This window comes from Nylanderia fulva, unplaced genomic scaffold, assembly GCF_048542155.1.
Source record: "Nylanderia fulva isolate GAGA-0341 unplaced genomic scaffold, ASM4854215v1 Scaffold21, whole genome shotgun sequence".
Lineage (NCBI taxonomy): Eukaryota > Metazoa > Arthropoda > Insecta > Hymenoptera > Formicidae > Nylanderia > Nylanderia fulva.
This window is the reverse complement of record NW_028190275.1, coordinates 2,058,680-2,075,185: the sequence shown is the minus strand read 5'-3', so window position 1 is coordinate 2,075,185 and position 16,506 is coordinate 2,058,680. Positions and strand designations below refer to the sequence as shown.

Genomic DNA, 16,506 nt, shown 5'->3' with positions numbered 1-16,506 from the left:
TTCGCGATCTCTTTTATTGTGATAAAAAATATTTTTATCTGCAGAATAAAAGCGGAACAAAAGGATTTAATTTAATTCGTTTGGTTATTACAAAATTTATAAACTTTAATCAAATCTAATATATATTATATAGTTTAATGAAATAAAGTCATAATGTGTAGAATTTATCTAACAATAAGAACTTCAAATCACATAAAAAATAAATCATTATAAAATTTAATTTATCTATTTCACATGCGCATTTTTATATCTATAAATTATTTATTATCACAAGTTATTATTATTAACTTAATCATTTTTTAACAGTTTGAAAAAACGGATCCATACTCGGAGGATCATGGTCTGGTCTTCCGTTCCTTCGTCTACCTATTTAAAGTCCTTCAACAACATGAGAAGTGCAATTTTGTGCTAAAGGCTTCCTTTCTGGAAATCTATAATGAGAAGGTCTATCTATCTATCTATCTCTTTAGAACGACAGAGATAATAAAATTATTAAAATAATTTTTAATAAAAATAACAAAATAAAATATAAATAAATTCCTTTTTTAATTTTATGATATACATATAATTTTATAAAATATAACGCGAACAATTATCACTCGTAACAAATTTCTTTATAAATTTCTTCATAAGAAAAATAATTATAAAAATAAATAAATAAATAAATTATAAACAGGTGATAGATCTTTTAAATCCCGGAACTTCGAGAAAACCTCTAGCGGTTCGATGGAGCAAAAAGACACGTGGATTCTTCGTTGAAAATCTCTTCACAGTGGAATGTGAAGAACTTGATGATCTTTTAGCGGTTCTCGAAGAAGGTATGACTTCAAAAAGATTGAAGCAATTAAAATTACGAAAAATTGAAAATTATAATTCTTGAATGTTATTATTAATTTTCTTTTTAACAAAAAATTGAAATTAAAAAAGTTATAATGTATTGTGAATTCTATTCAACGTTCTCTATCTTTATTTTAATACACAGTATACTTGTATCAATATTTTATCCTTTATTTATTTATCTCAATCTAAAAATTTTGTAGAATATTTTGATACATAAAAAGGTTTGTAGAAATATTTTAATAGATCATTTCTTAGCGAAATAATGAGATTGACATTTTTTCATAGGAATGAGGAATAGATCTATTGGTGCGCACAATATGAACGAATATTCCAGCAGAAGCCATTCGATTCTGACTGTAACTATAATTTCTGAGCAAGCAGTAAGTAAATATGATAAATAAATACTTGAAATCATTATACATATTTCCCGTGAGACAAATATTAACATTAGTGCTGGATATATCGAAGATAAGCATTAACTCGAAAATATCAAACTAAAATTAGACTTTTCGTTATACGAACTAATTTATCCTAGTTCCACTTCTCCCCACGCAATCAATTTAATGTATATCGAAGTAGATGACTAAAACGTGATATGTTCATCTTTTGAAAGAAAGCGAAATTAATTCTTTCTCTCTGTCTCTCTCTCTCTCTCTCTCTTTCTGTTTCCTTCATTACTGATTAATTTATTTTATCTGATCACGCAATCATTAATTTATAACGAGAACTAAAATAAATTCCCGTAATTAATAGATGGAGAACGGTGTGTTTATCTCGAAACAAGGTAAAATTAATTTCGTCGATCTCGCCGGAAGCGAGATGACGAAGAAAACTCTGAGCGAAGGCAAGACCTTAGAAGAGGCAAACAACATCAATAAAAGTCTTATGGTATTAGGTAAGTCAATATATCATAATTATTATCATCTTCCGATATCAAAATTAAAGAAATCTTTTCTGTGTATAACAAAATTTGTCATACTTTATTAATTAAATTAAAATTTAAAATCTGACATTTCGTACGCAATGACGAAATGCTATAAGCTAAAGAAAAAAATTACGTCACATATGTATTCAAACGATTATTTGATACACTAGAAATAGTATACACTTAGGTATAATAAACTATTATAATTAATTTATCAACAGAAAATCGAATTAGATCTTGACTTTGAAATTGCGATGAGATTGCGTTTATTATTTAGAATAGTTGAAGTAATCGATAAAACTATTAAGTTACTGACATGTGAAAAGACCGCCTTATGTCTAAGGAAAATAATCGATAAACTTTCGCGATTACAGCCATAAAATGAGGCAATTTTTCTCAATAATATAGATAGGCAGTTTTTGCAACATTGTTTCTGACAAAAGTGATATTTTTATGCGCGATTTACACATAATATAATCTAATTTTATTAATTCGTGAAAGTGAAGCGTCATTTGTATTTACATAGGATATTGCATCGCTTCCCTAAGTGACGGAAAACGGAAAGGGGGCCACATCCCTTATCGAGACAGCAAGTTGACAAAGCTTTTGGCTGACAGCCTTGCCGGAAATGGTGTTACATTAATGGTGAATAAACAAGAGTATTCTTATAATAGTTCTTGTAACTTTTAAATTAATTCCCGGATATTTTTACGAAAATACATTACTAATTATAAAACACCATATTATTAAAAGGGTGTTGTAAATTTTCCTCAAAAAACTGTAGCGGATTAAAAAGAATCGTGATAGATAAAATGAAGTTAAAAATAAATCAAATAAAAAATTAAATATATTTTTTAATGATTAAAAATAAAATTGTAACAAAAAATAAATTTAATAAATTATTAAAAAGAATCGCGACAGATAAAATTAAGTTAAAAATAAATCAAGTAAAAAATTAAATATATTTTTCAATAATTAAAAGTAAAATTGTGAAAAAATTAATTGAATTAATTATTCTTTATTTTAAGAATGTCAAATATTTTGTGTTTAGATCGCCTGTGTTTCGCCAGCTCGTTCAAATGCCAGCGAGACCTTAAATACTTTAAGATACGCCGCGAGGGCCAAAAAGATTGCTACGAAACCTCTTATAGTGATGGTAAGGTCATTTGCTGTGATTTGGCAAACGCCTAATGTTCAAAGAAATATGTAATTTATGAAATGTAAATGGCTGTAAACCTTATTTTTTTAGGACCCACGTGAAGCTCTGATTCTCAGCTTGAAACGAGAAGTTGGAGCACTTCAGACCGAAAACGAGCATCTGAGAATGACGCTTCATCTCAACGAGACTCAAAATATGATTCGTAGTGAATCCAAAAGTACTAATTGCAAATTTTTCATATCTTTCTTATCGTGTCGTTTTCAAAAACTTCACATCAGAAACGCGTTAAATTGCGATAAATAATTAAAATTGTTAGCAATATAATTTTATATAGAAACGCTGCACTCAAAACAATATTGTTAACTTGACTAAATCATTCAACTAAATAAAATATTTTGTTAATTAAACATATATAAAAATATTTAGATTAAATATAACATATTAAATCTATCATTACGTATTTTGATTTAAATATTGATATATGTTCAATTAACAAAATAATAATTTAGTCACACAATTTAGTCAAATTAACAATTTTGTTCAATGTAGACGAGTTAAAACATTTTAGTATAATAAAAATTTCATAAAACGTATAACAAAGAAACTTTGAAATTGATATCTAATTTTGAAGATTCAGTATATTCGGTTTCGTGAGATAAATATATTTCTTAATGGATTTTTTGTTTTCTATTTCTATCACTGACTGCGAGATATAAAAATTTTGTTTGCAGCCGAACGACGGATACCCGTGACACCACCCCCGGTAGATTTCGACAAATTAGCCGAGATGGAGAGCTCGGAACTGAGCCAACTGATCCATGCATATATCACCGAAAACGAGGCGTTACGTCGTGAAAATGCGGAGCTTTATGCTACGCGCGAGCAAGTGATACGGGACCAGGAACTCGTTTGCCGGGAAAACGAGAGGCTACTCAGAAAGCTGGAGGACGTAAACTCGTAAGTCTGTTTATAGAAACATCCGCGGCAATATGAGCACAAGCAAAGTGCAAACAAATAATTGAAATATGTTGTTTCTCATTTTTTATCGATTTTTAAACGTTTATGTATGTTTACGTACATTGAAAAAATGTTGTTAACTTAAATTGACTAAATCGTTCAACTAAATATTATTTTGTTAATTGAACATATAGAAATATTTAAATTAAATATAATATAAAATCTAATAAAACGTATACTATATTTAACTTAAATGCTAATATATGTTCAATTAACAAAATAATAATTTAGTTGAACGGTGTAGTCAAGTTAAACAATTTTTTCAGTGTATTATATAATTTATATTTTAAAATAATCTCGTAGCTCTTTTATAACATTTTCTATTCCATATTTGAAATATGTTTGTTAAATTAAATTAACGATGTAATGTTTAATTTTTTCTCTATTCAATTCGTATATTGCATAATTTATTGCAATTTTATTTCTTTCCTTTAAACTTTTTTTCAGTGTTTCGTTTCGCAAGGAATTATTTAAGAATTGTTTGTTATATGTTTTTATAGAGTCTGCTGTCGATCGCCTATAATACCAGCGAGACCATCGTATTCGGCGGAATTATTGCGGGATAACAATGAAGACATACCTGGTGCGACGAATGTCTGGACCAATCCGAACGCTGCTCCGAGTCCGGTGTACTCCTTTTCCAAGGTATGATTCCGAGTATATCTGAAAGATAATACATATAATAACAATAATAAAATATCAATAGAAGAAAAAAACATGCAGGCAAAAAAGAGGAAAAATTAATATTATGAATATATACGAGATATATATGTATAATATATATTTCATTTAGATAATCATGAAATTATTGTTATCTGAAAGAGAATCTACACTCGTCTTTATTTCTTTTTACATAAAAAATATGCACTGAAATAAATCTAATTGTCAAAATATACTTTTGTCGTAGCATACGGACAGCGGATTATATAAATCGGCCGGTAGTATGCCCGAGAAAGTGTTGAAAGAGCTCGATAAACGCAGAATCGTTGGCAGTTACAACAATATAGCCGAGGCTTACAAGGACAAAAGCAATCATCGCCGGCACAATTCGTGGGACAACAGTAATCGACCCATGATCAGCCCAGAACAGAGAGTCTCTCCAATAGATATAAATCAGTAAGTAACTTCAAAACTTATCAGAATATAATTCGGTCCTTAAATTTAAAAAATAAATTTTTTTAATATTTTATATTTTTCATAATTTGTAATTAATATTATTTTATTAATTATTAGAGAATTTAATTATTAATATATATTATTAAATTTATTATTACTCATCACTTTTATAAAAAAAATTATTTTACAAAAAATGATACAAATCATACCTATACAGTAACGTTTAGAAAAGATTTGTGTAACTGTTTCTATCTATACTTATTTTTGTTGTTACACATATATTGCACTTTTATATTTTATATATTATCAACTTATTTCGTGAAATTATTTTTGAGAAAGTTTAAAAAGTATTTTCTAAAAAAAATGGTTGTGCTATGTTAAAAGATATTGCCTGAGTAAGTGTAAAAGTATGTAAGGAATTTCCATGAACGTATCAAAATGCATCAAACGTCGTACCTAAATGATCATGTGTCTCCAGATTTTAGCAATCAAAAGCTTTTAAACATAAAAAATCTCCGATTAAATTTCATTTTTAAATTTAAAATGTATTTTATTCTTCGTCTACAATTTTTATATCAAATAAAATTCCATTTGGAAAGACATTGCAAATTTATATTTAATTTGATTGTAACAATTAAAATTTGTATGCTATACAGAATTTGTATTCGTACGTATATAAATGCTAAACGATATAATCTCACTTCTGAACAATTTTACTTTAATCCCTCAGAAATGTGAGACCAAAGTTTCTCATCTCCAAAGGAGATTGTATTTCGAGGGAGACACTCCTGTATCACCGTCTAGGTACCACGTTTGACGCTTGTCATCCTTGTAAGCCCCTAATATCGAGCAAAACCGACTAAACTAACCAAAGACACGCGCGGTGGCAGTCAAGGTCGAAGGACGACCTTGCGGCGCACCTCGACGGTTCCTGAGGAGAGCAAATCTCCGGCTTCGAAAACGGGCGACCATCAGCCCGCGGCGGACGCCACCGTCGAGCAATCTAATCAGAGTTCGCCCGATTCGATCCTAAGCGGTCCTCTCGACGTGGGTGGAACGTCCGCCCCGGACAGCGCGGAGTCGGTCGCTCCCACTGTTCCCTTTCCGCCGATCTCGCACTCACCTTTGCACGCCTCCGCGACCTCGGAAACGGAAGCGCAGTCCAACCGGAAGCCGCAGTCGCGGCCCAGCAACGAAGGGAAGAAAACCGAAGAAAAGAAGGACGATAAAGAGCGGCCGTTTGGGAGTCCGGTCTCCGTTGACGGCGACGAGGACGACGTGCGATTTTAAAACCGCGGAAAGAGCAAAAGACCTGGAAAAAGAAAAAGATGTAAAATATGATCTCTTATTCTCGATACACTATCTCGAAGGAACATTAAAGAACGAAACGTGTCCTTCTCGTTCTTTTTTCTCGTTTTATTAATCTGCGAGAAAAGATCGAGTCAATTTTTATTTATTGACTAATCGTACAATTATCTAATTGTAACTGTAAGATACACTTCTACACACGCATGCTAGAAACATTTTTTTCTTCTTAGTTCCTACCATCCTCGTTGAAGACTTTGAAAGAGAAATAAGAATTGTATACAAAACAAAATAATACATATATATATAATAGGTATAAATTAAAGCTGTAACAAATGGATGAATTAAAGTGGATTAAAAGATAATTTTTTATATATGTATGTATATATACATGTTTTGAAATTATTCCTATATTTGTATATAAAATCGATCGTATTTAATGTACTATATTTATATTTCTTTAATATTTTTTTCGAATTTATTTCTTAAATTCAGATTTAAATTTTTATGTTTTTAATATTCTTCCAAGCTTCAAGTCGCAATTTTTTATATTTTTTTCAATGTATAAAGCTCAATACTTATTCGAAGGAAAGACATATTTATTGAGATTTTTACGAAAATCGGAATTTTGTGTTCATCACTTTGCAGTCACAATTTATCGTCATTCGAACGATAAAACAATATCGCTAATTGTGCGTAAAGGTGCATTAATATTCTATAAACACTGAATTGATAAATATCTCGCGATTAATTCAAGATTAATTCAAGATACTCACGAGCGTCCACGCTTCTCGCCTTCCGCCGCAGTAACTCAATCCGTTTGAATTGTACGATACGTTTTCGGCGCGGAGTCGTTGCGCAACGCGGGCTCTGATTGGTCGCTCCGCGGCGAGCTCTGATTGGCCGGCGAGCGACGCCGCGCAAGCGCGCGCTTTTCAAACCTCTGTCAGGCTTCATAGTCTGCAAATATACGCAAGAATAAAAAATGCTACTAAAATATACTCATTCATCAAATTCAGTTTAAAGAAATATCGTTTTTGCTTTGTTTTGTCCATACCTCTTCTACATTTATGAAAAAAATATCATGACTTGACACGAGATATTTTAACCTATATCTCATTTCTATATTTATAAAAAATACGTCATTGAGGCTTACGTGATTCTTTATCAGGTTATTTCTACTTTCTGATGCAACGAGAAATGAATCATTCATGCGTAACTTAGTTCATCTTTCATTAAAAACATACTTATTTCCAAGAGAATTTGCTACCCTTCCGTTCTTCGACTTTGTTCTAGAAGAAATGTTTCAAACAGAAACAGAGCTCTTGTAAACATATGTATTCTCTCAGCTTCTTTTTCTTTCATCCTTTCTTGTTTTTCCTTCAGCCGTCAATTATACTATACCTAAAAAATATATATATTATATATATTATAAATATACATAATATTATATATATATATATATATATATATATATATATATATATAATATATATAATATATATATATATATATATATATATTTTATATATATTATATATATATATATTATTTTTATTATAAAATGTTATACCACAAAAAAATTCTGACGCAGCAACAAAAGGTTTCTCAAACCATAGAGCATGCAAAGTCCTGTTTAGAGATAGAAGGACTACATGGGAATGCGATCTTCCTCGATAGGTTCGTTTCGAGCAGACTCGCGTCTGCGATTGGTGGACAATTTCAAGCCGCGGTGGCGCCATCTCCACACTTCTCATCCACGGCCCGAACCGAACTAACCCATCGACTCGCGCATCTATACAAGCTCTCTGATTCGTGGCGCGTCCAATCGGAGTCGATCGTGAGTCGCGAGCGAGAGAAAGTCCGAGGCGGAATACGTATACGTCTCGAGGGAAAAATTAGGCGAAACGGGCGCGAGAAAACTCGTCGAAACCGTCGTTCGCGGCAGCGGATGAGAGAGGAACGCGAGGACGGCGGGGCGTGGAGTGCGGTAGCGTCGTCGTCGACGGGTCGGACGGTGCGTCGCGACGCGAGAATCTCGGCGGCGTTCGTCGGAGAGGGACAAAGGCGGTGATCTCCGAACGGACACGAAGGCGGGCTGCGGTGGCGGCGAAGGTGGTGCGAAGGAGGGGAGTGGTGGGAGCGACGACGACGACGGCGGCGGCAGTGAGGTTGGTCGGTGCGAGGCTCGTCGGGTGCTCTGATACTTGTTCCAAGTCCGAGGTATCGTCGTCGCCGTCGGTACCAGGGTGCACCTAGGTTCCGAAGAGGTTCCAGATCCGTGTGACCTTGTGCGCGCGCGCGCGAAAGAGAAAGAGAGAGAGGGAGAACGAGAGAGAGGTGAGGAGTGAAAGAGAGAGAGAGAGTGATAGAGTGATAGAAGGGTGAGAAAGAGAAAGAGAGCGTGAGTGCACAATCCGGGGAAACACTAGACGGCACCTAATCCGACGTCTCCGTGACCGTCCGTGAAGTCCTCCGATGTCTAGTGCTGAGGTGGCGGAGAGCTCCGTTGATCCCCCAGCCAAGAAGCGACGCGTTGGTGCTGCCAGCACGACGGGAGGAGTCGACGACGAGCCGACAACGACGAACGTGGCGGAGATAGACGTAGACATGGCGAAGAACGGATCCACGACGAGCTCCAGCAACAGCAGCGGTGGCGGAGGTGGAGGTGGTGGCGTCGGCGGCGGCGGTGGCGGTTCCTCGTCCTCGAGCGGTGCCGGCCGAACGCCCACCGAGATCGACGAGGGCCTCTACTCGCGGCAGCTCTACGTCCTCGGGCACGACGCCATGCGCCGCATGGCGTCCTCGGACGTCCTCATCTCCGGCCTCGGCGGCCTCGGCTTAGAGATCGCCAAGAACGTCATCCTCGGCGGCGTCAAGTCCGTCACGCTGCACGACCACGAGTACATGTGCAGCCTGCGAGAACTGGGCTCGCAGTTCTATCTCACCGAGAACGATTTAGGTGAGGGTGCGGATTCTTCGCGCCAAATCTCGGAATCGTGGAAACACGTGAAGAGGATGAACGCGCGCTTTTTTTTTATTATTTAGACACTCCATTGACTGGAGGAATTTAGGAGCGTTTCTTTTTCTCGTTGCGGAGTGATATGGATTGTTGAGAAGAAGATCATTCGAGAACCAGAGTTGATATTTTCCCAAAAAAAAGAGATACATATTAATCTTCTGTTCGTAGACTGTCTTGTTTTAACTGCACGTTTCTATTTTTTTTAATCAAATTTAATGCACGATGAGACAGTTTATTTAATAAATTTGATGTAAATTAGATTTGATTCGGGATAAAAAAAAGAGATACATTAAGTTTTGAAAGATGCACAAGATGATACTTTTTATGTACACAAAGAAACTTGACGTATCGAGTATTAAATAGTATATTTTGGAATTAAAATTAAATTTAGAACAGAAAAATATTTTTATTTATATAATTTCAGTTATATCCGTTGCATATAGTGATGAATGTAAGATAAATATTTTTTCATACACATAAAACATTAAAAATTTGGATTTTTTAATGGCTTCGAATTTTTAATTACAAGCAAATATATTTCATAAATAAACATAAATTAAGCTGTAACGATGCTTTTAATGAGTTGAAATAAATTAAATGCATACTTTAAAAAGATACATACTTTAACATATTTTACAGAGTGCAAAGGGGAAAAATTGTAACAAATTGTATAGAGATGTGCAGCTGAACGAAGCAGAGTCTGTAATTGTACCTAAAATATTTTATATGCATAAATATTTTTTCTATCAATAATCGGATATCAGAATTCTTTTGTCAAATAAATTTTATGAGAATAATATCAGAGATCTACTTCTGGTTTGGATGATAAACTCACACAATCTGAAAGGATAATCTCCAGAACGATAAAAATTAATTAAATCAAGATAAGACACAATTGCTACTATTAGGCAAATTATAATTCTACTACAACAAAATTGCCATTATCTTCAATATTTGCACAAAAATACCATAAAATACATGCACACATTAGTGCAAGTCATCATGAAAAGGTTGTCTTGCAAAATATTGCTTAAACTATCTGATGACATGTTCCTTGTTTTTGCTGTCTTAATTAAAAGATATCTACAGAATGTGTGATAAAAAAAGATTTTGAACATTATACATTAAATATATCAAGTACAATCAATGTCATTTACTCAATATAATTCATTAAATTAATATAAAATTATATTGCTATGAAATATAGAGCCCATGTACAAAATATAGAATTAAGAAATAGTTAAACTATGTTTATATAATTTATAGATAAACAATAATAATGTTATGTCAATATTGTTATAACAAAAAGATAAAAAAGTATTTTTTGTTAACTAGGGAATTTCACTTATATGACGTTAACAGTCAAAGTATATGTATATTTTATTTAATTATAGTGTATTAATAGTTGTTAATATTAATGAAATTATAAATAGTTTAAAAATTAATGAGAATAATAATTTAAAACTAGTTTTAACAATTGTAAATATTAAATTATTAGAATTATTCTAATTTTTAAACTGCAGTAATTACTAGAGTAATTAAAATGGATAAAAAAGAATCGGACATGCTATAACAATTTATATAATCTATAATTAATGCTAAATTAATGCTAAATTAATGCTAACTAAATTTAAATAATTATAATATATAATTATATATTTAAAAAATTTATATAATTAAATTTTTCAAACTGACAGGTAAAAATCGCGCGGCCGCGTGCTGTCAACGTCTGTCGGAGCTGAACAACTACGTGCCTACTCGCCATTATTCCGGCGACCTGACCGAGGCGTACCTCCAACAGTTCAAAGTCGTGGTGCTGACAGAAACTTCGCTGGCCGAGCAACTGCGCATCTCGCGGATCACTCGCGCCAACGGAATTGCTCTCATAATCGCCGACACTCGTGGCCTCTTCTCTCAGGTGTTCTGTGACTTTGGCGACTCTTTCACGGTTGTGGACACGAATGGAGAACCGCCGGTGAGCGCGATGGTCGCCAGCATCTCCCGCGACAGTGAGGGTGTCGTCACTTGTCTGGATGACACTCGTCACGGCATGGAAGACGGTGACTACGTGACCTTCTCCGAAGTGCAGGGTATGGTCGAACTGAATGGTTGTGAGCCGATCAAGATCAAAGTGCTGGGACCGTATACGTTCAGCATCGGCGAAACTTCAAGGTGAGGCGTGTGTAGATGTATTTATTATTTTTACAAATTTATTATTTAATTGTTCAATCAAAAGGGAACAGAATTATTCGATTATATAAAAATATTTTACATTTTCTCTCTTTTCAACTTTAACAAATATTATCAAAATGTAAATCATATTTGTATTCTTAATATTTTGATCAAGCTTTACACTCTGTTAATACTTTTTTTTATTTCTGTAAGTAATAATTAATGTATTATAATATAATACTATCACAATATTCATATATTATTTTCAAGATTTTATATTTTTATTTATTTCTACTTAACAAGATAGACAATCTAATTAGACCAAACAAATCTTCAGGTTCTCCGAATATTTGCGTGGCGGTATCGTGACTCAGGTCAAGATGCCCAAGATTTTACACTTCGCATCGATGGAGACGGCCCTGAAAAAACCCGAGTTCCTCGTCACAGACTTCGGTAAATTTGATTATCCGGAACAACTGCATCTGGCCTTTTTGACACTGCATCAGTACAAGGAAAATAAATGTGCGCTGCCGCGATCATGGAATCAGGAAGATGCCGACGAGTTTGTCTCTCTAGCCGAGAATATCAAAGACAAATATGGTTTCGACACTGAGATCAATGGTGAATTGCTGCGCACGTTCGCCAAGATATCCGCCGGTAATCTCAACCCCATGAACGCTACGATTGGCGGTATTGTTGCCCAGGAAGTGATGAAAGCCTGTTCCGGCAAGTTCCATCCCATATATCAATGGTTGTATTTCGACGCCATCGAATGTCTGCCCGCCGATTGTTCGGAACTCACCGAGAAGGAGTGCGCTCCCATCGGGTCCCGTTATGACTCTCAGGTATAGAATTGCACGATAGGATATTCGATTAAAGTTTTTTCTTCTCAAATACAATTTTAAACAATTTTAATAAAGTTGCATGTTAAATAAATTCAATAATCGAGATTCAAATAGTTTGTAAAACCGAAATATCAAACACTTTAGATATCTTCGATAATTATTAATTCAATCATGTTGCTCTTTCAGGTGGCAGTCTTTGGCAAAAAATTCCAGCATCAACTCGGTGATTTGAAATACTTTGTGGTAGGTGCTGGCGCGATCGGTTGCGAATTGCTGAAGAATTTTGCGATGATCGGCGTGGGCGCGGAAAAGGGTTGTGTCACGGTGACCGATATGGATCTGATCGAAAAGTCCAATTTGAATCGACAGTTCCTATTCAGACCATCGGATGTGCAGCAATCCAAGTCATCGACCGCGGCCAGAGTTATCAAAGGCATGAATCCGCACATGAATGTGGTCGCGCATGAGAATCGAGTATGTCCGGAGACGGAAAAGATCTACAACGACGATTTCTTCGAAGTACTGGACGGTGTGGCGAACGCGCTCGACAATGTAAATGCGCGCATCTACATGGATCGTCGTTGCGTATACTATCGTAAACCGCTATTAGAATCCGGTACCCTCGGCACCAAGGGCAACACCCAAGTAGTAGTGCCATTCCTGACCGAATCGTACAGCTCGTCGCAGGATCCGCCGGAGAAGAGCATCCCAATCTGTACACTCAAGAACTTTCCCAACGCCATCGAGCACACCTTGCAGTGGGCCCGCGATAGTTTCGAGGGACTGTTTCGTCAATCGGCGGAGAACGCGGCGCAGTACATCTCCGATCCACAATTCGTTGATCGGACGCTCAAGCTGCCCGGTGTGCAGCCCCTCGAAGTATTGGAATCTGTTAAAACGGCCTTGATCGACGAGAGACCGAGCACCTTTGCCGATTGTGTCGCTTGGGCTCGTTGTCACTGGCAGGCGCAGTACAGCAATCAAATTCGCCAACTACTGTTCAACTTCCCGCCGGATCAAGTGACCTCGAGCGGTCAGCCTTTTTGGTCCGGCCCGAAACGTTGCCCAGAACCATTGGTCTTCGATGTTAATGATCCCTTACACATGGACTACATCGTCGCCGGCGCCAATCTCAAGGCTAAAGATTACGGAATACCCACAAATCGCGATAGAGAGGAGGTTGCCACAATTCTCGCCACCGTCAAAGTACCGGAATTTACGCCCAAATCCGGCGTGAAGATCGCTGAAACGGATTCGCAGGTAAGAAATAGATTAATTATTAATAGGATAAAATTATTTGATTTTTCGATACCAGAGTATTATTCAAAATTCATAAAAATCTTGGAAATGAAGAATTTTTTAACGATTAGAATCAAACGAGAGGAGATTGAAAGGTCGGCTTTGTGTTCGCAGGTGCAAGTGTCAAACGGCAGCGGTAACATCGATCACGAGCGACTATCGCAGTTGCAGGAAGAATTGCCAAAAATGGAGGAATTAAACGGCCTGGCGATATATCCACAGGATTTCGAAAAGGACGACGATACCAATTTCCATATAGACTTCATTGTTGCGGCGTCAAATTTGCGCGCGACCAACTACAAAATCTCTCCGGCTGATCGGCATAAGAGCAAACTGATTGCTGGCAAGATTATCCCAGCAATTGCCACCACTACCTCGGTGGTGGCAGGTCTCGTCTGTCTGGAGCTGTACAAGCTGACGCGCGGCGTTCGTGATTTGTCAGTGTACAAGAATGGCTTCGTGAACCTGGCGTTACCGTTCTTCGGTTTCAGCGAACCAATCGCTGCACCTAAGCTCAAGTACTATGACATCGAGTGGACGCTCTGGGACCGCTTCGAAGTGAAAGGCGAACTGACGCTCAAGGAGTTCCTCGACTATTTCAAGGAACGTCACAATCTCGAGGTGACCATGCTGTCGCAAGGTATCTGTATGCTGTATTCATTCTTCATGGCAAAACCCAAGTGTCAGGAGCGCATGGGACTGCTCATGTCGGAGGTGGTGAAGAAAGTGTCGAAGAAGAAGCTGGAGCCGCATGTGCGCGCACTCGTGTTTGAGTTATGTTGCAACGACGAGGACGGGAACGACGTGGAGGTACCGTACGTGCGCTATACTCTGCCTTGACTCGCCCGCGCAACCTCCGATCGCGCCAGATGATGTCTACTTAACTGAGACACTTTTAGCCGGCGTATATCTAGTGATTTCTACAAATTTCTATTTTACGACGATGTAATACACAGAGGAGACGTTACCGCTCCGTTGCCGTTCCTCGTCTATGAACATCTGTATGAGGCACTCTTTCTTTCTGTATTATTCATTTTTCTTTCTTTCTGCCGCGTCCGGACTTGTTCCTACCGCCAGCGCTTAGTAGTAGTGATTTCAAATAGCGAAGCGCAACATTTAATTATTTCTCTTTGGTTTAGCAAATAGAAGATTAGAGCCGAGCTTATGTCTCCAAGGCTTTTTCTTGATCAATCGTTACAAAAATATTGAATTGAGTATCAAAAACAAAAAGTCAGACCAATTGCTTTTCATTCATATATTTTTTCGAAATAAATATAGGATGAATGTTCTATTCCTATATTTTTCTATAAAATATTTTAGTTGTAGGATAAGTCCTTTTTTTAATTTGTGAAACATGTAGAGCAAATAAAAATATAATTTAAAAAGTTTGTTTTTCAATTGATTTTACTACGTATTACTTAATTGCGTAAATTTATTCATAAATCAAATAAATTATCAACAAATTTAAGATACATCATAAAAAAATTGTATTGTAAAAATTTCTCATTTGATATTCACAGAAATGAAAATTTCTTATTTCTGATATCCTAATGCATGCAATTGCAATGACTAAGTTTTGAAGCCTCTCAATTCAGTTTCCTAGATAACTTTTATGTTCTCTTTGCTGTATAACTTACTTCAGTCAGTTTGCTCACAAAATGCTACAAAGCGTCACGATCAAATAAAGAAAAAAAATAAGCGAAACCGCGATAACTAATAACTCCAATTTTACGAGAAAAAAATTCGAGTTCGATTTGCATAGAAAATCTTTAAGGAAATGATATGATACTCTTTTCTAGTTCATTACACACACATGTTATACTGTATAGAATCGGATGTAAATTAAACTAGAATAAAATGAGGATCTTCAGGCCGATATATATTATTAGCTCTTTAAACGTAATTTCAGATAGAGAGATGTGTGAATAATCAATATCGAATTTTTTGTGTGGACGCGGTATGCAATTTTGCTTTTTTCTTCTATTCTATTTCTTGCAAACAAATTGCTATATTTCAATAGCAAGGGAACAATTATTGAGAAATACACATTTTGTTCCTCTAATTTTTTAAATGTTTTCGCTAATCTGAGATTCAATATATGCGTGCAGTAAGAATTTATATAATTTGATGTCGTTTGTCTAATTTATCCGCTTCGCAACGTCTTTCTCGAATAATAATAATAATAATATTAAAAATAATAATAGTAATAATAACCTAATAATAATAATAATAATAATAATAGTAATAATAATGGATAAACTATTGGCTAAGCCTGGTTGTTGTTACGACGGATACACTGCATTTAAATTTATAAAAAGATGTCTTTGAAGGAAAGAGCAGCTTCTAAAAAAAAGAAAATACAAAAATAAAATTGCATACACTCTAGACCAAGGGAGATAACAAACAAAACTGAAAAAAGGGAAAATATTTTGTTAATTTTAGGATATAATGCGGATATTTATTATGTATCATTTCTCTCGTCGATAGATAACAAATAGATGTGTTTGGATTTCAAGACGTATGAAGTATAATACTGTGAAAATAAAATGGGAAATATATCTCTGATGTGTATGTGCGTTTTGTTTTATAGTCACCTTTAAATTAGCATTTTAGCCAATAAAAATAAACAATATCCAGAGAGATGATTAATTTTTTTTCGAACGTGAAGAAATTGAAATCAATAAATTTCCGCGAGTTAATTTCTTTCTTTATATGATGAAAAAAAGTATAATTTATCATATTTTCCTCTTCTTTATCACTAATCGATATATTAATTATTTTTATGTCTATATTACATCATCGTGTC

The 16,506-nt window shown here is 35.3% G+C and overlaps 3 protein-coding genes across 8 annotated transcripts in view; 2 read left to right on the top strand and 1 right to left on the bottom strand.

Annotated features, from left to right (window-relative positions):
- Window positions 1-7,243, bottom strand: part of Myo61F (unconventional myosin 61F) — a 42,534-nt gene extending 35,291 nt beyond the window's left edge. The window contains exons 1-3 of one of the 2 annotated variants that reach the window (XM_029309476.2): window positions 7,139-7,243; window positions 6,181-6,369; window positions 4,522-4,604 (exon numbers count right to left, since the gene is read on the bottom strand). The gene's annotated coding sequence lies outside the window, so the exon portion shown is untranslated. Of the gene's footprint in view, window positions 1-4,521; window positions 4,605-6,180; window positions 6,370-7,138 lie in introns of those variants that run through there. The other variant, XM_029309474.2, reaches the window with a different exon arrangement.
- Window positions 1-16,506, top strand: part of LOC114936310 (kinesin-like protein KIF12) — a 61,014-nt gene that overhangs the window by 24,175 nt on the left and 20,333 nt on the right. For 2 of the 5 annotated variants that reach the window (XM_085482557.1, XM_029309477.2), the window contains exons 6-16: window positions 307-444; window positions 677-818; window positions 1,126-1,220; window positions 1,594-1,735; window positions 2,292-2,410; window positions 2,817-2,921; window positions 3,015-3,141; window positions 3,656-3,881; window positions 4,442-4,586; window positions 4,849-5,057; window positions 5,948-6,738. In XM_085482557.1, coding sequence (XP_085338683.1) covers window positions 307-444; window positions 677-818; window positions 1,126-1,220; window positions 1,594-1,735; window positions 2,292-2,410; window positions 2,817-2,921; window positions 3,015-3,141; window positions 3,656-3,881; window positions 4,442-4,586; window positions 4,849-5,057; window positions 5,948-6,347 — 1,848 coding nt within the window. In that variant the 3' untranslated portion in view covers window positions 6,348-6,738. Of the gene's footprint in view, window positions 1-306; window positions 445-676; window positions 819-1,125; window positions 1,221-1,593; window positions 1,736-2,291; window positions 2,411-2,816; window positions 2,922-3,014; window positions 3,142-3,655; window positions 3,882-4,441; window positions 4,587-4,848; window positions 5,058-5,931; window positions 6,739-16,506 lie in introns of those variants that run through there. The other 3 variants (XM_029309478.2, XM_029309479.2, XM_085482559.1) reach the window with 3 other exon arrangements.
- On the top strand, window positions 8,175-16,265 carry Uba1 (ubiquitin-like activating enzyme 1). Its single transcript, XM_029305257.2, has 5 exons — window positions 8,175-9,324; window positions 11,082-11,556; window positions 11,894-12,401; window positions 12,588-13,661; window positions 13,815-16,265. The coding sequence occupies exons 1-5, from the start codon at window positions 8,841-8,843 to the stop codon at window positions 14,538-14,540; spliced, it is 3,267 nt and encodes a 1,088-aa protein (XP_029161090.2). The 5' UTR covers window positions 8,175-8,840; the 3' UTR covers window positions 14,541-16,265.